General features: G+C 36.9%; 1 protein-coding gene across 10 annotated transcripts in view; it reads right to left on the minus strand.

Annotated features, from left to right (window-relative positions):
- GLRB (glycine receptor beta) overlaps positions 1–22,365 on the minus strand; it is a 98,639-nt gene that overhangs the window by 58,527 nt on the left and 17,747 nt on the right. For 7 of the 10 annotated variants that reach the window (XR_006216713.1, XR_006216715.1, XR_006216714.1 and 4 more), the window contains exon 3: positions 749–855. Coding sequence is in view for 5 of the 10 variants with exons in the window: in XM_042983705.1 (XP_042839639.1) it covers positions 749–855 (107 nt within the window). In the remaining 5 variants the exon portion in view is untranslated. Of the gene's footprint in view, positions 1–748; positions 856–3,476; positions 3,616–22,365 lie in introns of those variants that run through there. The other 3 variants (XM_042983708.1, XM_042983710.1, XM_042983711.1) reach the window with 3 other exon arrangements.

The following is a 22,365-nucleotide window of genomic DNA, read 5'->3' on the forward strand; positions in this document are numbered from 1 at the left end:
TATAGCTTTTCCTAACTCATCAAAAGGACAAAAAAAAAAAAAAAAAAGAAAGAAAGAAAGAAAGAAAAAAGAAAAGAAGGAAAGAAAGAAAATTTGCACAACTAAACAATATTTCTGTGACTTTTATTGAAAGTATAGTTTGGTTCTTGAAAGGTGTGATAAATAGTAATATTCTGTTGGAGTAGAAGCAATTTATGTGGTAGAAAGCATAGTCACTCTTATTCACAAAGTTAACATGTTTTTTAAAACCATATGGCCATCTTTTTCAAGCAAGAGAGTAGAGGGAATTTTTAATCAACGTTTAATGCTAACAAAAATTTTGAAATAATCTAAATACATATAGGAACTACTGTCCATCCCTAATGAGTATATAAGCTTTTCTACAAATTATAACATTGGTGTCTGTGAATGAAAGCCAGACTGCATCCAGAGCTTGAAGTTTAAATCACTAAGGTTAAGAATACAAGTACTACTTAGAAAACCCATGACAGAGGTTGATTGTTAATTCACACTATACCTATTTTTGTTTTTTTTAACTGGGAACCACATGAAACTATTAGAATTAATGTTCTGCTTATCTTTGAATGCCTTTGTCATTAAGTTGCTCTAAGTCTAAGCACATCACAGGACAGTAACATGACAATTTGACATCTTATTGTTCTGAATATCACAACTAAATGATTTTATACAGGTAAAATAATTTTTAAACTGCAGAGGTTGAAGACTTTTGGTGGGGGGAGAAACAAACCTTTAAAATTTGGTCTTATCCTGGGATCATAACTGACCAATAGCCTATTCAAGATATTGCTAGTGGAGTTGGCGGGTACGCGGGCAAGGTCCTCTGCCGACTGCTGGCTATAAAAGAAAACGAAACAAAACTCTGGTAAGTATTTAGAAATGGCCAACAACAGAAATGGGTAATTGTCATTGGGGAAAAGACGCTTTTTGAGATAAATTCACAACGACAGCATGGTGTTTCCAAATAGAAGCAACTAAAAATAGTAGACATTGTCAGATGCCCAACAAATATTGGTTATAAAAAATAAAAAAATGAAAAAAGTATCTTACCACTTAATTTTACCACATTCATGAAAACACTGTTCTAAACACTCCATGTAACTCTCTCTCAAATAAAATTAAGCAGACGTCTTACTTGCCCCAAAACAACCTGCAATCAAAATCTAGACAAGCACAAAGGGAGTGCAGACAATGAGATAATAGGAAAAAATAAGAACAGCAAAAAATATTTTTTAATGATGTATATTAACCTAAGCAAGGAGTATGTGAATACTGTTAAGAGAATACAGCCAGAGAGATTGTCTAAGAATTCATAAAACTATCATGTTGACATTTATAAAATATTACCCAAGAAATAACCAATGAATGTTCTCATTGAGTTAAATATGCTGGGGGGAGGGGGGTGGAGGGATGGTAAAAGAAGTTTCTCTATTACCAGATCAATTAAACAAGGAAAATACAGAGCTACAAGTTACAACTATCTTTTCTACATATGTTTGCTGTCAACTATCAAAGAAAGGACAAATTGCCATATTTTTCTATTTTAATTAACTTTGAACAATGAAGCTTGACTAAATTGGTATCCTTTGAAAGCATTTAACAGAAACAAAAAACGCACTTCCTTAGATCTAATAAAAAACGTTTTTGTTGTTTACTGTTTGTTTGGGTTCTTTTTATGACCCATAAAGTCTTATATAATTATTGCCCCAATACAAAAAAAAAAATCCATTACAATTACAAAGTTTTCATTATACTTGGAATACCTAGCAGTCTACTCTATTCTGTATTGATATGGTGAAACTATTAATTTCACAAATGATATTAATTTATGTGAAACAAACTTAGAAGTAATGGCTTTGTTTTGCAATCCCAGCTCTTACCTACCAGTCAATTCTGTTCTGAGTTAATTATCGTACAATCTGCTGATAAGAACCAGTAGAGGTGTGATGTGACTGATATTAAGAAGTTTATAAAAATCAGAAAATACTACAAATTGATACAGAAAACCTTTTCAAGTAGATATCAGAGTCCAAAATATTAAAGAAAAAATTGATAACCAATTAGTTAAAACAGCTAAAGGTGCAAAAGACTATATAGATTTTTAAAATTGCTTCTCATGGTCTTACCAGTTCTAATATCACAGCTGCTGGGACTTGGGGACTGGTAATGGGATTTTCCATTTCACTGCAGGTGAAACTGTAACCTCCCTAGAGCCAGTTGTCATCCCTTATCAAAAGATTGAAAATTCTACAGAGAATGAGGGTTTGTGGGAAAATTGGATATTAGGATGCAAATTAGTGTTTAAACCCATCTACAAGGTTTGTCATTCTGGGGAGGAAAACAGAACTGATTACAAAATACACTTCTATTGGATCAATTAAAGACTGCATTATTGTGTCTCTTGATGTAAATTCCTTTACAGGTACATTCATTCTAAGCAATGAAATGACCAGACACCATAAAAACAATGAATACTAATTTTAGTAGTAGAGAAATTTCCAGCCCGATTTTTCCTTCCAGCTGTGGAAGATGTCTCTTTGGCAGATGGATTATCTGGAGCTAAAGCCACTTGAAAAAGAGCAAATGCAGGGGAGGCTCTCTCTGAACTCCCATCTGCCTACAGACAGATCCTCCAAACAGAATTTATTGTCCTAAATCCCTTCCCTGGGAGTTTCATCAACTAAAGAAGATTGAATCTTATCACAGAAGAGGACACTCAAAAAACTTGGTCACAAATTGTCATATCTCCCATCTATTCTTCTGGGGGCCAATTCATCTTTCCTAAAATTCCCGTACTCCCCCTTTACAAGGCATGTATTCTCCCCTATCAAGACATAATATCAGCTCTCAAATCTCATCACACTCTGGGTATTCACTTGGGTTTTTGCTCTGGTGCCCCTGATGCATGTAAAATTAAAAATTAATAATTTGTATACCTTTACTCCTGTTAATATGCCCATTATTTCATAGACCTAGCTATCGACGATAGAGGGAAAAGTCTTTCCTCCCATTCAGCTGTAAGCTTGTGTCAAACTCACTTCCTAGCCCTTGTAATTCATTACCAAATTTTATCCTTCCCCCCTTCACTGGTTCAGAATAAATCCTCCTTTCTAGAGTACTGTAACTTCCTCTTCTCATTGTCCTCATCTAAATCCAGCCTCTCCTTTAAGGTTGCCTATCTAAAATCTTGCCTTAATCATCCCAGCTTACTCTAATGAACATAAACATAGATATACTGTTTGGCAATCATTTTGTAGCTTTTTTTTCGTGCGCACGCACGTGTGTGTGTGTGTGTGTGTGTGTGTGTGTGTGTGTATTACTAACTGGACTGAATGTAGACAGTACGATTCTTGAGGGAATCATGGCTTCCGTATTTTTGTAATTCCCTATAGTGCTTGCATAGTATGAAATACACACTGTCTCAAGCACTTCCCATCCGCCAGTGCTTCTAAATTGACCTCGGCCTCAAGATGCCTGCATGCGCTATACGAGTAGCAGGCGGCAGCAGGAGTCGCAGTAGTAGTACACGCATCACTTCCAGATGAAGAGCATTTCCTCCTGAGATGTCCTCTTAAGATGAAGGTTAGTTTTTGTGGTTCTGTGGTTTTATGTTTTTGTTTTCCTCAGAAGCTTCCCAGCATTGGCCACTGCTGAACCAATCACTGGCAAGGAGAAAGAAACAATCACTATTGGCTCAGATCAGTAGTCTGGAATGAAATAGACATTGAGGAATCAACTGTCATGTCCACTACATTCTTTCCTTTAATAATCACAAATGCTCCTTTGATGAAATAGGAGAGATTCTTAACCACCCAGAGAGCTCTTTTTCAGTGGAGAGAAAGAGAAAATCCTGATATATATATACATACATATACGTAGGTATATATATATAAGGTTCTATTCATTAGTCTTACTAATTTTTAAAATCATTAGTCCTGAAAAATCTGAATTTGCTCTTTCCATAACTTATCAGCACCACTCTTCCCTCCAGCCATCTCTAAATGTTTTTATTTCTTTCCACAGCTAAAAAGAAACAACAAAAACAACAAAAACAACAAAAATTCTTATTTATTAACAATAAAAAATCAATGTCGCTAACAAAAATCTCTTGAAATTATAAGAAGGAATATATCAAATATATTACAGCTCTTTTCTTTCATTCTTATTTGTATCAATATATATTTTCAAGACTCTGCTGTAGTTAATCTGATATGAATATTTATTCAATAGTTCAGTAATTCACCTTTATTTATATTAGAAATTCAAAGATGTTTTAAAACTTAAGTGAAACCCTATGTAGTTTATATTCACATGCATGCATTCAGGGGTTTTCCTACCTAAAAACAGTAGAAATCACTTGTTTAGCTCAATCAATACTAAATAACATTAAAGTCATCTCTACACATTAAAATATATTTTAAGAGTCTAGAAGCTATACCACTTTCTGCCAAAGAGTTGAAATAATTTGCATATTTTCAAATTATGCTTGCACTTTACATAATTTTGTAATTTGGTATAGTGACTAGTATGTACACAAAATAAGCAAGAATAAGAAGAGTTAAATGCATTTAATTAGGGCACATACTTAATTCACGTTTCATTGTTAGTCTTTATATTCTGAATCTCAGTACAATATTTTATCTATTTGACTATGCCATTTTGTTTTATTTCAAGAAATCTATCAACAATTCTGTTATTACTACAAAAGAGGATTTACTGCATAGAAATACGATACTAATTTAAGAAAATAACTTACTTTACTCAGGCAAAGTGATCAAATGACTAGAGAAAATAATGTTTTATATCAAAAGCCTTTTTACAACCAGTCTTCTTTTGTTCACTTGCCTAAACTTGAACCGATGTCATTACTAATATGTGAAGTTATGCAAGGAATGCATCAGGCTGTATAGCTGGATGATGTAATGTTTTCCAGCACCAAGGGAAAAATCCAGAAATTTCTTTCCAAAGGGGAAACTCAGTTTTCCATTAACTGAAGAGCATTCTTATTTTTACATGACCCTTTAGTGACCATACTGCACAGCTCCATTTCAAAACTGGTGTGTTTGAGCATATTATCTGAATATCCTCCCTTCAACCAGGAGGGAGTCCAAACGGATGATTTTGTTTTTATAGAGTTATAAATGCAACAACAATGGTCAAAATTCCTTTCAGACTTTGAAGTAGTATGGCACATGCCAGCATGAGTAATCTGGGTGTGGGAGCCACAAAGCTTTGAGCCTCACATGAACTGAGGCAAGCAAGCACAAAGCAGTAAGCAAAGAGGAAGGTATGTAAAATGTGTAGGTTGTATTATTTCTCCTCTTTACGGCAGCGATTCTTTACCTCTTTTTTAGGTTATGGACAACACTGAGAATCTGGTAAAAGCTATGTTCTTCCCTGAAAAAATGCAAAGTTTACAATGCTGAGGGATCGTGGACCTGAACACCTCAGGTGGTAGAAACCCTCTTTTGTGGAAACAGATGTTGGTATTCTCATCTAAAATGGGAGGAAAAGAGAAGATTAAAAAACAAATTAGATATCATGTAGTGACTGCAAGTAAGCTCAAAAAAAAAAGAAAAAAGATGATAAGAGTGTATCAAAGAGACACAAAGCCAACAGAAAGGTCTCCCAAGGGCCAAATTTGAATGATTTGAGCAATAAAATAAAGTCATATTGGATTATATCCCAAAGTATAAAATAAAAATCTGTGAGTCCATAAAGACATGAACAAATGATTAAATAAATAAACAAATGGAAGAGAACAGACAATTCTCCCATGCAGAATTCCAAGTAACTGGAATTCCAAATAGACCCTTTATTTTCAGGGTAGAAGAGAGCTCTGCATTTCTCAGTGTGAGCTGTGCATAATGACTTCCTTCCAAAGAGTACATATAGGAAGGGTTTGGAAAAGAGTTACTTTAGAGCAGAGAAACCTGACAAATACTATCTCAACCAGAGGATCAAGGTTAACCTCTACAGTGAAAAGTCATGTCAACTTTATGTACCTTTATTTTTTATTTTTCTTTTCCCAACTTTTTTTTTTTTTATTTATTTTTGGGACAGAGAGAGACAGAGCATGAACGGGGGAGGGTCAGAGAGAGAGGGAGACACAGAATCGGAAGCAGGCTCCAGGCTCCGAGCCATCAGCCCAGAGCCTGACGCGGGGCTCGAACTCACGGACCGCGAGATCGTGACCTGGCTGAAGTCGGACGCTTAACCGACTGCGCCACCCAGGCGTCCCTATGTACCTTTAATAAAATGTGATGAGAATGGCAATGAATCCTGTGGTCTTCCCCACCAAAACACGTAACTCCAATCCAATCATGAGAAAAATATCAGACAAATGGCAGTAAAGTGACATTTTATAAAATACTTGACTAGGACTCCTCAAAACCATCATGGTCATGTAAAAAAAGGAAGGTCTTAGAAACTGTCACAGCCAACAGGAGCCTAAGGACACATAAAGACTACATGTACTATGCTGAATGGGATCCTGGAACAGAAAAAGAAGGAAAGCCAAGGAAAACCAAAAATGTATTATACTAACGTAAAATGTTAATAATAGGAGAAACTTTGGCAAATTTTCTATAAATCTAAAGCTGTTCTAAAATAAAAAGTTTATTGGGGGGGGGGGGTGCAGGGAAGAGCAGAAGGCCAAGGACCTTAACAGATAACGCACCAAAGATCGACAGATGGCAAATAAGCATATGGAAAGAGGTTCCACATCATACATCATCAGGCAAATGCAAATTGAAATAATGAAATACCATCTATACCTATTAGAATGGCCAAAGTCTCCAACACAGACAGCACCAAATGCAAATGAAGATATGGACAAATAGGAACAGTAGGAACTCTGATACATTTCTGGTGGGAATGCAAAATGGTGCAGCCACTTAGAAAGACAATGAGTGTGGCAGTTTCTTCAAAAATTAAACTTACTCTTACTACACAATCCAGCAATCTCACTCCTTGGTATCTACCCAAAGGATATAAAAACTTAATGTCTACACACACACACACACACACACACACACACACACACACAGGCACACACGCACAGGCACACACACACACACACACAAATAAAACCATGCACACAAATGTTTATAACAGCTTTATTCATAATTGCCAAACTTGGAAGCAACCAAGATGTCCCTTAGTATATGAGTGGATAAATAAGTTGTGGTACATCCCGATAATGGAATATTATTTAGCATTAAATTATTTGCTCTATCAAACCATGGAAAGATATGGAGGAACCAGAAACGCATATTACTAAATGAAAGACGATACGAAAAGGCACTGTATGATGATTTTAAACTTGTGACATTGTGGAAAAAGGCAAAACTATGGAACAGTAAAAAGATGAGTGGGTGATAGGGACTGCGAGTGAGAGGGAGATTAATAGGCAGAGCACAGAGGACTTGTCCAAGAGCCAAGAGACTAGCATTTTAGACCCAGACAGACTGGAAGATTACCACATAATATTGGGCAAATCCCTCTCTGAGTCTCTTCTAGATAATCAGACAGATAGACATACAAAGACAGAGCAACACTTTATATATTCAGGTAATAAATTAAGTCAATGGTTGTGTACGAATCCAGGGTTATTATATTTTTATTTATTTTGCATTTTCCTAATTACAGTATAAGTTATTATTACCTCTCTTGACAGCTTCTATATTTATTTTCCATTCAGTTTTCACAGATTAAACTGTGAACAGAAGGTTTATGAATATAGTGAGTGATACCTTTTACAGGATTAGTTGAGTTTAATTAGTTTATATTTATTTGAAAAGAATGTGTTTATGGGCATATGTGCATGTGTGTGGCAAAGTCTACTGTGTTATTATAGGCCAAGAATCATAATTAAGAACAGTGCTTCACAGCATTCATTTTATTTATCCTTCAATTGGGCTTAAGGAACTGTTGGATCTTGTGGAAACATTTTCAAATCTTGTCTACCTACAATCATGGAATTACATCATCCATGGCCCAAAGAAAAACATTTTTCACAAGGTAGAAACATCTATGTGTAGAGATTCCGGTTTTGGGATACGAGCAATCTCCCAATCGCTATGGTCTTTTTTAACTTCATATCACATGAGATTACTCATCCTATGAACACTACAAAGATCTATTTACGTGTTACGTTTCTCAGACAGTGTAAAACATTATATATTCTCACTACTTCTTATTGGTTTACTAATTTGATACAAACCTCATGACATAAGGAGTCAAACTTACGCCTCAAAACATTCACCGTGCAATTACCTTCCACCCACAGAGTATTACGGCAGATACAAATCCAGAGTAACACCTCTGACTCCAACACCAACTGCAACTGCTACGGTGCTTACCTTTTCTCAGTTCTCCATACAGAACATAAATATAAAATGTTTCCCTTCTGGACTCACAGAAATGGTGAGAAGATAAGTCCAGCACTCACGCACACATGATCAAGTTACATGTGGTTATAATTGAAGAGACACTTGTCAAAGAGCCAAGAGACTAGCATTCTAGACGCAGACAGACTGGAAGATTACTACATCATATTGGGCAAATCCCTCTCTGAGCCTCAGTATACTCACCTTTAAATCAAAGGTCAAAATCAGGTGTTTGTAAAATCCCATTCAATTGATAATCTGGTTCCACTTGCAGCGGATGCTGTGGTGCCCCATCCCCCAGATCACCCCTTCAGAATTGAGGCTGCTGCCAGGAATGCTGGCTGCCTAAGGCTGAGCCAGGCCACTTCCAGAATAGCCTTCCTTCAGCCTTGCCCTGGAGGCAACCCACACTCAAAGACTTTGATATGGGGACACAAAAGCATTCAAGGTCCCTTCCTACTGATAGACATCTCTGCAAGCCATCCAGGCTTCAGAGCTCCCTGGAGCATCCTGATGCCTTAATTGCAAAGGCATTATTCCTGCGCTTGAACCCGCTTCCTCATTCCCTAGAAGTGTTCCAAAAGCAATCTCTTTCTGCATGTGAATCTTCATCTCACAGTCTGTCTTAGAGATAACTCAACCCACACCATCAACTAAATAATAAAACTCCTCAAAGAACAACGAAAACTTAACCATCATTCAACTGTCTGCATGCTGAATTTCTCCTTGCATGCATTTTAGTCATTACTGAATTCATTTAACAAAGTTTTTGAGCATTTGCTATATGCCATGCATGGTGCCGTATGCTGGCTATGCACTTAAGAATGAAACACAAACGTTGGTTATTCTGATGCAAAAGTAGTATTTAAAATTGTGGGTTCTTGGGACACTGGGGTGGCTCAGGTGGTTACTGTCCGACTTTTGATTTCAGTTCCCATGATCTCACGGTTCCTGGGATCGAGAGCCCTGCATTTGACTCTTACTGACAGCATGGAACCCGCTTGGGATTCTCACTCCCTCTCTCTCTGCCCCTCCCCCACTCCAATACTCATGCACATGCTCGGTCTCTCTCTCTCTCTCTCTCTCTCTCTCTCTCTCTCTCAAAATAAATAAACTTTAATACTGTAGGTCCACATGGATTTGTCTAGTGATTCTCAGCTTTGTTGTGCACGGAATTCACCTGAGAAACTCTGCAAACTACTGATGCCTAGTCTCACCCCAGATTTAATTAGTTTGGGGTGAAGTCCAAGCATCAGGGTTTTAAAAGCTCCTCAGATGATTCTAATGGTCAGATGAATCACTTGTTAGAAGAGAAGAACATGGAATTAAAACCTGAGGAACTCCACCATTTAATGAGCAGATGGAGGAAGATAAGCCAACAATTAAGACAAAGAATCAACTACCCAAGAAGAAGGAAGAAATCCAAGAAGTGTGTGGTGACAACAGAAATTAAGGAGAAAGGGTAAATTTTATGGAAGGGTTGGATAACGGGACCAAATACCGCTGAGAGGTTAAGGTGAGGACAGAAAATATCCCCATGGCATTTAGCAAAAGGGAGAGCCGTTTTTCAGCTGAGAGAGACAGAAGCCTGACTGGAGTGGGCAGAGTAGTGAGCGGTAAGGTAGGAAATGAAGGAAGGGAGAATACCCATTGAAAACTTTCGACTAGGAGAGACTTCAGCAAGGGACAGGAAGCTCTGGACCCTCCTTCCCCTCTTGAACATACCAAATGAACAGCAAAACCCAAATCAATTATTTTTGTCAGAAATCCAAAAGCTAGTTGAGAGGCTTCTACACCCAAGCATGTGTAATGAAAGTAGCAGGAAAAGTGGAGACACCCTCTCGCCGTAATCTCCACCTTAGCACAATACAGCACAGTGCAGTGCCATCCAGAGATGTCCTTAGCTCCTGCTTCTTCCTGAGGAGGGAAAGAGACCTCACATCCAATACACCAGCTTTTCTGAGTCTACCTTAGGAACCAACTCCTATCTCACCATCTGGGGCAACGATGGGATCCAGCACACACGTGGTAGTCCCCCAGGGAATAGAGAGAACAAAGCAGCTGTTTGATCAAGGGGCACTCACCACAGCTCTGCCCCCCACTTTGCTGTGAGTGGGCTGGAAACCCAGCTCTCACTGCATTCACAGTGCCACAATATAGAAGTAACCTGAATGCCCACTGACAGATGAGCACATTGAAAAATGTGGTATATACATACAATCGAGGACTATCAAGCCTTAAAAAAGAAAATCCTGCAACATGCAGCAAGGGTGAACACTGAGGACATTATGCTAAGTGAAATGAGCCAGTCAAAAACATAAGTACTGCCTGATTCCACTTCTATAAGGTCTCTAAGGTAGTCAAACTCAGAGAAGCAAAGAAGAAAATGACGGTTGGCTAGAGTGAGAAGAAAGAGGAGTGGCTAATCAAGAGGTAAAATTTCTGGGGTGCCTGGGTGGCTCAGTCAGCTCCGGTCATGATCTCACAGTTTGTGGGTTTGGGCCCCGCGTCAGGCTCTGTGCTGACAGCTCAGAGCCTGGAGCCTACTTTGGATTCTGTGTGTGTCTCTCTCTACCCCTCCCTGGTTCACACTCTGTCTCTCTCTCAAAAACAAATAAACATTAAAAAAAAAAAAGAGGTAAAATTTCAGTTATGCAAGATGAATGAGTTCTAGAGATCTGCTGTACAATATTGTGCCTATAGCTAATAATATTGTATTGTACATGAAAATCTGTTAAGGAGGTTATAGTGTTATTACCACAATAAAATGGAAAAAAAAATACAATTTCTAGTGACAACCTCCAAAAAAAAACTATACTGTGTGTATACATAAAATAAGTTTTGCATGAGTTACTGCTCAATTTGAGGTAGGAAAAAAAGTCAAAAATTAGTCTGCTTTTTTAAAAAACTGAATCAAATAGCTTATTATTGAACTATCTGCACAGCTATTATTTGGAAATCAGAGAAAGGATGGCCTCTTCAATCAGTGTGCTGCACTGGGGTACCTGGGTAGCTTAGTCGGTTAAGCATCCAACTCTTGATCTCAGCTCAGGTCATGATCTCACAGTTTGTGAAATTGAGCCCTGGATTGGGCTCTGCACTGGCAACATGGAGCCTGCTTGGGATTCTCTTTCTCCCTCGCCCTTTCTCTCTCTGCCCCTCCCTGCTCACATATTCTCTCTGCCTCTCAAAATAAATAAATAAACTTAAAAAATATTAAAAGTAAATAAGTAAATAAATGTGTTTATTAACTGGATATGCCTATTTTAAAAATGAGTCTTGACCCTACCCTACATCATATACAAGAGTTAAACTGACATGGATTACACAGTTAAATGTGAAACATAAAACAATAAAGCTCTCAGAAAAAAAAAATAGATTATCTTCATGACCTTGGGCTAAAGAAAGACTTAAAAAACCATCAAACCATTAACAATAGCTAATAAATCAGAGCTTATTCAAAATAAGTACTTCATTTCATCAAGACACCATTGAAAAAGTGAAAATGCATAACAAAGATTGGAGAAGAGATGTGTAGTACATGTATGTGACAAAGAATCCTATCTAGAATGCATGAAGAACCACATACCGATAAGAAAAAGAAAACAAATTTTTTAAGTGGGAAAACTCTTGAAACAACACTTTGCAAAAGAGATAGCTAGAAGTCCAATATATGAAAAGGTGCTCAATGAGATTAATCATCAGGGAAATACAAATTAAAATTACACTGTGGTATCATTATACCTACACGAGATGGCTAAAATTCAAGAGATTGCTAATAATATCAACTTTGGACATGAATGTGGAGTGGCTGGAACCCTCATACATTAATGATGGAGAATAACTGGAAAACTGTCCACATCTCCTAAAGTTCAATATTCATATACCCTATGATACACAAATTTCATTCTTAGGTGTATGCTTATGTCTACCGAAATGCATGTATAAAAATGTCCATAACACTTTTAATGAACCCAAATAATAATGACCCTAAACTGGAAGCATTATGAATATTCATCAATAGTAGTGATAGTAATATTCGAACTTTACCTGAACTCCTGGAACACTGAGATGTTAAGAAATACCTCCATCATTCCCAGCATTCTGGGAAGCACTTTACCTCAAAGAGTTTGTCCCCATGTGACCTAAGTAAGACTCACGGTTAACCCCTTGTTTACCTATGACAAGACCAGAAACTCTCTAAACTCCCCTTTTTTGTCTACTGAATGAGTACCTGAACTGTTTGTCACCACTGACCAATCTGAATCGGAGACCTGGCAACTTCACCTGACCAAACGTGGCTTAGGCTTCTCTCCTCCCACGAGTTCCTCAGTTTTCTCTAGCCCCTAAGATTAAAAGCAATCACTTGGAACACAGAACGAAACCTCCTTAATGGACTCCTCCAAGAACTGGCTCGCAGCAAAGAAAAACTGTCCAATTTTGCCACCTGCTCACTGCAGTCTTCAACAACTGGCTCCTTCTGGCCACATTCACTCCTATAAAAGAGAAGTTCCTTCTGCCTGACCTTTCAGATGCTTATCGGTCTTAAAGTCAGAGTATCCCTCTATTGCAACAATCCTTTCCAATTAAATCTTGCCTAAGTATGGATTTGTTTTCCATTTGACATAAAGTGGACAAATATACTGCAGTATATTCAAGACAAATACAACACAGCAATGAGGAAGAAAGAGCTATCGCTATACCAACAACATGGGTGAAATCTCACAGATATGATGTTGAGTGGAGTGATTTTCCAGGATTATTATCCCTGTTCACAGATGAGCTAACTGAGGCAGAGAGCCTAATTATTCTAGAAAATCCTTTCTTCATAAAAGACCTGTTTTCAATATTAGACAATTTAAGTAAAGAGCTTAGAATAGTACGTTATACATCGTGTTATGTATCAATTCACAGTAACCTATTTTGTATTATAAGCAAAGCAAAAGGAATCTGTTACAAAATAAGACAACCCAGTCAGAAAAAAAAAAAAAAAATGGAGTCCAAAGCAATTTATCAGTATTGTGGTTTGGTTTAAGAGAATATGTAGAATATTCTGATTTCTTGCATATATGCATACTGTAAATTCAGGCATCTTATTTTCCAAAACGATATTCTAATTTTACTACTCTCTAGAAAATTATGGTACTGGGCTAGTGAAAGGAAGTAGTTTTCTTACTACCACAAACCAAAATTTAAAAACAGGACATTAAGTCAAGAGAAGTCAGAGCAGAAATCAGGAATTGAAATAAAATATTAAGCTTCAACATCCTTTAGAGTACAGAGCTCCAAGAGCACTGCAGAGCCTTTGGAGAAAGGGGCTTTTGCTACTGTCCGGAAACCCAATGAGCTGAGTGAAGTGCTTGCTGAAAAGCCACCACAGTTGATTCTGTTTCTGCTGTAACTGCTCTTTGCAACTTCTCTTTGCAGCATTTCTAAGGTGTAAGATTACTTGTGATATAGAGACAAGAAAACTATCTCTTTTGAATTATATCTTCTTTCAAATATCCGCAGGCACACATGTCTGAACAATGATAAGTGTCCCCAACAAAAATCCCATGACAAGATACAAAGGCAACAAGTATGAATGTCATTAGGTGAGATGAACTACTTCCTTGCAGTATGTGGTAGCATCCGGATAATGAAAGATAAGCCTTTTTTTTTGTCCTTATCAACCACTGTTTGAAAACGAATGTGACTCTTTATTGAATGAGCTAGAATCTGGAGGACTCAATTATAAAAAAAAATAAAAAAATAAAATTCTGTTTTCTCCCCAACATCCATCCAAACCTGGATGTGAGCTAGCATTCCACTGCACTTGAAGGAAATCTCCAACAGGTTTCATAATATTTTCAGTCATTCTCTGATAATAAAAAGTTTCCACCGGCACTTTCAGTCCCACTAAAATTGTCACTTTTATATTTCAGATGCCCAGTCCCTGGTAATGATAAAAATTCAGAGCTTGATTCAGAAATGACAACACCTCCCTCTCCTCCTCAAGTCTCCCTCAGAAAGGGGCTGCAGGCATGAGTAGGTTTTGTTCTGTCTTCCTGCCTTGTTAGTTTACAGCATTTTTGTGGGTTTCTCAAAATCCTCTCTTCGAGAACCTCAAAGTTCAATCACCATGAAATGGCTATGGCTTATTTTCAGCTGGCAACTCAGGATTGCAACCTTCACCCCAGGTATTCTGCAGTCCACACCTCACAGGCACACTACTGGGGTTCCATCATCTTCCCAGCCCCTTTTGGACGAATTTCCTTTCTTTGTTTTGTTATTATTATTATTTTTTTTAGTTTATTTATTTATTTTGAGAGAGAGAGAAAGGGAGCGAGCAAGCACGCAGGGGTGGGGCAGAGAGAAAGAGAATCCCAAGCAGGCTCCACACTGCCAGTGCAGAGCCCGATGTGGGGCTTGAACTCACAAACCATGAGATAATGACCTGAGCTGAAATCAAGAGTCAGACACTTAACCAACTGAGCCACCCAGGCTCCCCATATTTCCTTTGTTTTAAACATCAAACCGGCACTTTCTTACTTACTTTGCTCTCACCCTGTCACTGTCTACTCCTATTCTCGCTCATGTGACCAACATGGGAGTCATAGTGAATGCCCAAGTATTCTTTTTCCTGACACACAGAAAGCAAATCTCCATGTCATGGTAGCCCTCTTCTCTCTGTTCTACAGCCTCTAGCCAATACCTGCAGCCATGACTGATGACTTCTCCAGTGTGAGTCAGATACCAGTCTACTATGAATCCCCCAAACTACAGGGGACAGACATGGTTCCGCCTCTCAGTAGCATTGAGAATAAGGAAAAACATTTTCCTCCCAATTCCATGGCAGGGAGTATGGAAAATGTCACTGGGCTCCAAAGAATTTCCTCCAAAGTATTTCTATATGCTGTCTTCAATCTTAACTCTTTAAGGCCATTGAGGTAGATGCTGAGTAAAGGCCACAAAGCCAGTTTTCAGCACCTTTTTTGCATGACTGCATAAGAGGTCTCTTTCCTAACTTTGGTATGTGGGGGTTCGTGGCACCTATTGTTTTGTTCTTGGCCTTTGGAGCCTCAGCCAAAAACTGAGTCAGAAAGAATGCTATTCCAACTTCCTGATATACTAAGCTAACTTTTAACTGCTCTTAGTGGTCCTTTCTAACAGAAAATGTAGGTAATTATAGATTATTTATATAATTAATGAAGTAAATATTAATATTTACTTAACATTAAATAGAAGTACTTAAAATGTTCCTTAATATCAAATAATCAATTATCATTTCTATATTTTGGATTCTGGCAGAATGTAACATAAGGATAAAAGACTTTCCAATACAGAAGGTGAATTAATACAGATAGGCAGACTTTTTGAAGTAGAAATTTAAGAATTTTCACATGAGCTAAGATTTAAGAATTATGAACATTATCAACTAGAATTTTTATAACTTGGCTTTCTAATTAAATAAAAGTTCTTTGCCCTAATTAATAGTTGAATCAACAACTGGTCATTTCTAAAGGAAGAATTAAAAAAAAATAAAAACATTTATCTCAAAAATATTCCTGTTCAGGTGGGTTTTTCTCTAAAATTTCACACACTATTGAAAGGTAATTTGTGCACTATGGCTTAGAAATGGAACTTCAAAGGCAAATAAGTACATATATGGAAAGAAAACAATCTAAAGCTCTGTACGCTAATCTTCTGCAACCCATAGAGAGAGAACAATGAACCATAAGCAGTTATCTACTGCATGGCACAGGGGTATCAGTTAATTAAAACCTGCACAGGTTGTACAGATCCTGTAGGGTAATACAAAGGAGACTTAACAGAAATACAGTTGATGTTCTGCTATCTATCCAAAGATTTTATTTTGGTATCTGTGTCCTAGTGCAGAATAAGTGGCAAGGTTATCAGGTGCAATATGTTGATACCAGATTAAGTCCCTTTTATATTTTCCAATGTGATATGACTTTTTAACCAAAACAACTGCTTATCTAATTTTCCTCTATCATTGTGAACCTCATACAAAAGCTGGAAAAAGAGATAAAAAAGCTACTGAAGGTTACATTTTCCACTTCTCTGTGTTTCTGCCATTGTGAAATCACTCCAGAAACTGCCCCCTCTCTCCTGCATCATAAACGTTCTCTCTCTACCAGAACCTTTCCACCACCTTACAAATATGCTTTATTATCCCCCATCTGTAAAAACCTTTCTCTTGACCCTGCATCCCCTCTGACTACAGCTCATTACTAATGTGCTTTTTTACATCAAAATTCCTCAGAAGAATTTTAATACTTGCAGCCCCCATTTCTTCCCTTAATGTCCTTTAAATCCAATGTAGCAAGATTTTGTAACCATGTATAGAAACAAGTCTTATCAAGGTCAATGATGTTGTCAAATGCAATGACCAATTCTCAGTGTTCACCTTCTTGATCTAACCACAATACTTGACATTGTTGATCATTACCACCTCCCTTAAAAGATTTTCTTGGCTTGAGTTCTAAGTAAAAAGACATGACCTTAATTCCAATCTTACTTCACTAGCTGCTCCTTTCCATTCTCCTTTGCCTGTTCTTCCTCATTTCTTCAACTTCATCCCCAGTCATTTCTCAGATGTTTTTACCTTCCTAAGTACTCAGTTTCTAAGAGACCTCCCTCATTCATTTCATTAATTTACAACTCGCAAATTTATACCTCCAGACTACACCATTTCCCAGAATTTCTGATGCTCTATTCAACAGCTTATTGGACATTTCTCCATTGAAGTCTAATGAAAACCTCAAAATTAAGACAACCAAGACCAAATTCTTGATTTCCCCTCACCTCTGATCTACTTCTAATGTAGTCTTTAATAGACCTCTCAGTATATTAAAACAAACAAACAAACAAACACCTTCATGCTTTCTGTTCTCAGGCCCAAAACATGGGAATCACCCTTACAATGACCTACAAGTTTTCTGACTCTTCCCATCATTCACTCTGCTCTCGGTCTCCATACCATCATTTAAATACATAAAGCCTGCTTCAGGACTTTGATATTTGGTGTCCTTTTCCTTGAATCATTGTTCCCCTAGAGATCTCCATGGCTTTCATCTTTACTTCAGCTCCCTATTAAAATCTTACCTTATTAGAAAGATACTTTTGACCAGCATGTATAAAATAGGAACCCCCACCCCTTAATTATCCTACTCTAATTTTCCCCATAGCCGTGATCACCATCTGCCATATTATTTTTTTTAATGTTTATTTGTTTTTGAGAGAGACAGAGTATGAGTGGGGGAGAGGCAGAGAGAGACAGGGAGACACAGAATTCAAAGCAGACTCCAGGCTCTGAGCTGTCATCACAGAGTCTGACGCGGGACTTGAACTCGTGAAGTGCGAGATCATGACCTGAGCCGAAGTCAGACACTCAACCAACTGAGCCACCCAGGTGCCCCTCACCGCCTGCCATATTAAAAATTCATGTCTACATATCCATGTTGTCTCCCACTAGTACCAAACTTTCTGAGGGTAAGAACCTTGTTTTGTTCACAGCCATAGCCCAAGCACCTAGATCAGGGCCTGGTACATATTAAATGCTCAATAAAGGGTAACTGAATAAACTAAATGATTCACTTTTAAAACATAAAAGAAGTAGACAGTATATCAGTTAAGTGTCAGAAAGAGATTGTTTGCTCTAAGTTGAAAATTTGCATTAAGAATTGTGAAATCTCAGAGCACCTGGGTGGCTCAGTTGTTGAGGTGTTTGACTCTTGATTTTGGCTCAGCTCATGATCTCATAACCTGGGATTGAGCCTGGCATCGGGCTCCGCGCTGGCAGACAGAGCCTGCGTGCAATTCTCTCTCTCCCTCTCCTGTCCTTCTACCTCTCTCAAAATAATCTTAAAAAAAAAAAAAAAAGAATTTTGAAATCCCAGAATATAGTCATATAATGTACTCAAAATTGTAATGACTGTACCTTCTTTTTAAAGCTACCTATAAGACCACTCTTTTCATTTCCATTGATAAGACAGAATTGACTATACCTACCTAATTTTTATAAGCAAGAAGATGCACATTTCCAGAAGTAACTTACAGGAGTCCATCTTTATTATGGATACTTTAACTGTAGGTCCAAATGTCTATTTTACCTTTTTTCATGTAATTCTTATTCTAGACAACCCAATCTATATTAGTACTATCAAAGTTCTAATTCCTGCTGCATTGCCAAATGCATTAGTCCAAAATTTTGAATATTTTGAATCAAAGAAACACAGCTAAACTTTAAAAAATGATTTATATTTTTGGTAATTAATTACAAACAGTGCTTCTATGAACATTCTTGTACATATCTTTTGGTACACATATGTACACATTTCCACTGAGTATATACCTAGGAACAGATTAGCTGGGTGATAGAGAATATGAATTTCAGGTCTTGGATGCTGCTAAATGAGTCACCAAGTCTTGTACCAGTCCATACTTTCATCAGCAGTACATGAGAGTTGTAGCTCACATTCTCACTAACACTTGGTATTTTCTTTTTTTTTTTTTTTTTTTTTTTTTTTTTTTTTTTTTTACTTTTAGCCATTCTAGTGGATGTGTAATAGCATGCCATTGTCATTTTAATCTGCATTTCCTTAATGACCAATGAATATGCTTATTGACCTCTTGGCTATAGTCTTTTGGTCATTTTCAATTAGGTTGCCTGCCTTTTCCTTAATGATTTTCAAAAGCATTTTTTTTTTTATGTTCTCAATAAAAGTCTTTATTGGTGTGTGTGTCTGTGTATTTGGAAACAACCCAAATGCCTTCACAGGAGAATAAAGTGTAGTGATTCATATGACAGAATACAATGCAGCAATGACAGTAACAACTACTGTGACATTTAACACTGTTGATGAATCTCACAGATAAAACAAAACAAAAAAAAAAGCCACTCATTAAAGATATTTACTGGAGTATTCCATTTATATGCAGCTGAAAAATAGGCAAATTTAACATACTGCATGATAATCTTCAAAAAGGCAGTGAGTAACTGGAAGAAGAATGAAGTGGCTTCTCAAGTTTGAGTAACGTTCTATTTCTAGATCTGAGTGCTGGTTCCATGGTTAAATGTGAAAGCTAATTAAGTGGCACACTTATGATTAGTGCATTTCTATATACGCATATTAGACTTCAAAGCGTGTAAAACAATACACACAACAACAACTTTTGTGTTTAAATGTATGTGTATGTACGTGTACACCCACATGGACAGACACACACACGTATATACATACATGCACGCACACACACACACATGAAAAGAGAGAGAAACAGAGAGATTGCATAAAGCAATTAAAAGGTGATTCTGGAATTATTGGTAAGTTAAAACTAAAATTCTCTAATATTCTATATGAAAGGGGATAAATACACGCATCCAAATTTGTTATAGTCACTAAAAGATAATTCCCTTTTGTATCTCTCAAGAACTGGACTATTGCTTTTTATCCCCTGAAAGCAGAGTCGAGGAGAACTGTGTGTTTTACACTTCATTTCCTTTGTAGTTATGCCTTTGTAGATCTTATTGTATGAGTACAGGCAGTATGAAAAAAAGAGTGCACAGATACTGTTTCCCGGCAATAGTAGCTTAGAATGACTTCTTATTTACAAAACTCTATTGGTAACTAACATCCAAATTGAACACCATTAATCAAATGAATGACTATTTTTTTTATGGTGGAACCCACATCAATGAACAGGAAGATTGTAAGACTGTGTCCTCAGAAATTGACATTCTGTTATTTAGATAAAACATCGATGAGTTTTAAATCTCAGTAAAATCCCACAAGCAAACCTAATGTGTTACTTGAAAGTGGTAAAAACATACAAAGGATAAGTGAATTCAAGGCAAAGAAAAATGAGTTCTCATTGGTGGAAATAACATCTAGATAAATACAAACTGGAAAGAAGGCTCATAAAAAAAATTGCACTGAGAATCAGAAGACCTAAGTTTTACTTCCAGCTCCTAGCCTGTGGTGTGCCTTAAGAAAGCCATTTCCTCCTGTGACCTCAGCTTTCTTATCTTCCAAATAAACAGAATGGACTATGATGCTGTAAGACCAAAAAAAGAAAAAAAGTCCTAAAATACCCACGTGGATTAGATAACAAGAATACTACTAAATTTATGACCTTAAGAAAGCTATATAAACATGCTCCACAGCACAAACTTTTCACATGTAAAGGGAGAAGGATGCTGCCTCCTATATAGATTCATTGTATTAAAAAGGGTCATAGGTCAAGCACATGGCACCTGCCCTCACGTTGAGTGTGCCACATACGTTGTATTCACCCAAATCTTAGCATTCTGAATCTATGAAAAAGTTATGTCTAATAAAGTTACTCATATATTTTCTCCATGATTAGTTTTCCTGCCTATAATAATTAGCTTAAGTAATGATAGAAGAATGAGACCAAGAATAATATGAAATACATAAAATTCCTTTGAACCTTTAAAAAGGTTTCAACAATACACAAATATAGGTAATCCACTTTGTAGAACTTTTACAGTTCAGAAAATATTTTCATATACAATTTCAAATTATACTATCAGAGAAGCTCTGTGAAATAGGTAGAGATAATTATTTCCAATTTACAGGTAAGAAAATTGAGGACTGGAGAGGCAAAACAATTGCTTATTCAAGCTCACAAATGTATTAATCTGTTCTAGAACAGAACCAGGGTCTTCAGACTCAGGACAACATTGTTTCTACATCTTAAAATCCCAAATAATCTTTTCTCCCCAAACTGTGAGAAATTCATAAATCTTATTGCTAATTCTTTCATTTTGCAGATCAGGGTTATTAAAATGAAAAGTGACTTATCTGAGAACACACCACGAGTTAGTAACAGAGCAGAGCCCAATTCTTCTCCAGAATTTCAATCTAATTCTTCTTCCTCTTTATTAATTCAACTAATTTCACTTTAAATTTGGCATTAATTTCAATCATTTAATTGCACATAGAATAGGGCTTTCGTAGAGTAGGTAGGTGGCTTTTGAGGTGGGGCTGGAGGAGGAGGAGGCAGGTAACCGGTAAAAAAGGAGAGGACAAAGACAAAGTCAAGGCAGTGGTTACAGTATGCACAACAGCACACAAAGGGACTTTTGTCAGTGACAAGTTAAGTATGCCAAGAGCATGCTAGAGGTGTGGAATAGAAGTGAAAAGAGAAAGGGTCAGCCATAGTCAGAGAAATAAATGATGGGATATACACTGAGCATCACTGATCTGCTGACACTGTAAAACAGTAGTTTTCAAGGTGCAGTCCACAAATACCTGAAGGTACCCAAGACCTTTTCTGGTGGTCCATGGAGTCAAAATTACTTTCATAAAAATAATAATTTTAAAAATATTATTTGCTTTGTTTCACTATACTGACATTTACACCGATGCCACAAAAGCAACGGTGGATAAACTGCGGTGCACAAATCAAGAAAGTAATACTTACACGTATTAACAGTCCTTTACTTTTGCATGTTAGCAGTAAATAAATAAATAGTTTTAAAAACAGTGTTCCTAAGTAATATTCTTAAAGAAGCACTAAAATGCTAATTTTATTGAATTTTGAAATTTAAATCCACATTGTCTTAATATTCCGTGTGAACAAAATGGGAAGTACCCACACAGAACATCGAACTATGCTAACAGGTCCAAAGAAAAGCAATTGGGTCACTGATGTTCTAGCCAAAGCAGACACTTCTTATGGAACACCATTTTCATGGAACAACACAGAAAAACTATGGTAATTTAGTCTTAGTTACTTAGCAAACAATTTTTCAAAAGTGAATCAAGAGAGCTTGTTAACTTTGAGAAAAACCGCAAAGAGCATAGTATTTGCTGCCAATAATAAATTGTAAATTTTCACACAAAAATTGGAATTTTAGACAAGGTAATACTCACCATCACGAGCTTCAATACTTTCCAATACTTAACAGACTTTCCAGTGAGATTGG

The sequence above is a fragment of the Panthera tigris genome, chromosome B1 (assembly GCF_018350195.1).
Source record: "Panthera tigris isolate Pti1 chromosome B1, P.tigris_Pti1_mat1.1, whole genome shotgun sequence".
NCBI lineage: Eukaryota > Metazoa > Chordata > Mammalia > Carnivora > Felidae > Panthera > Panthera tigris.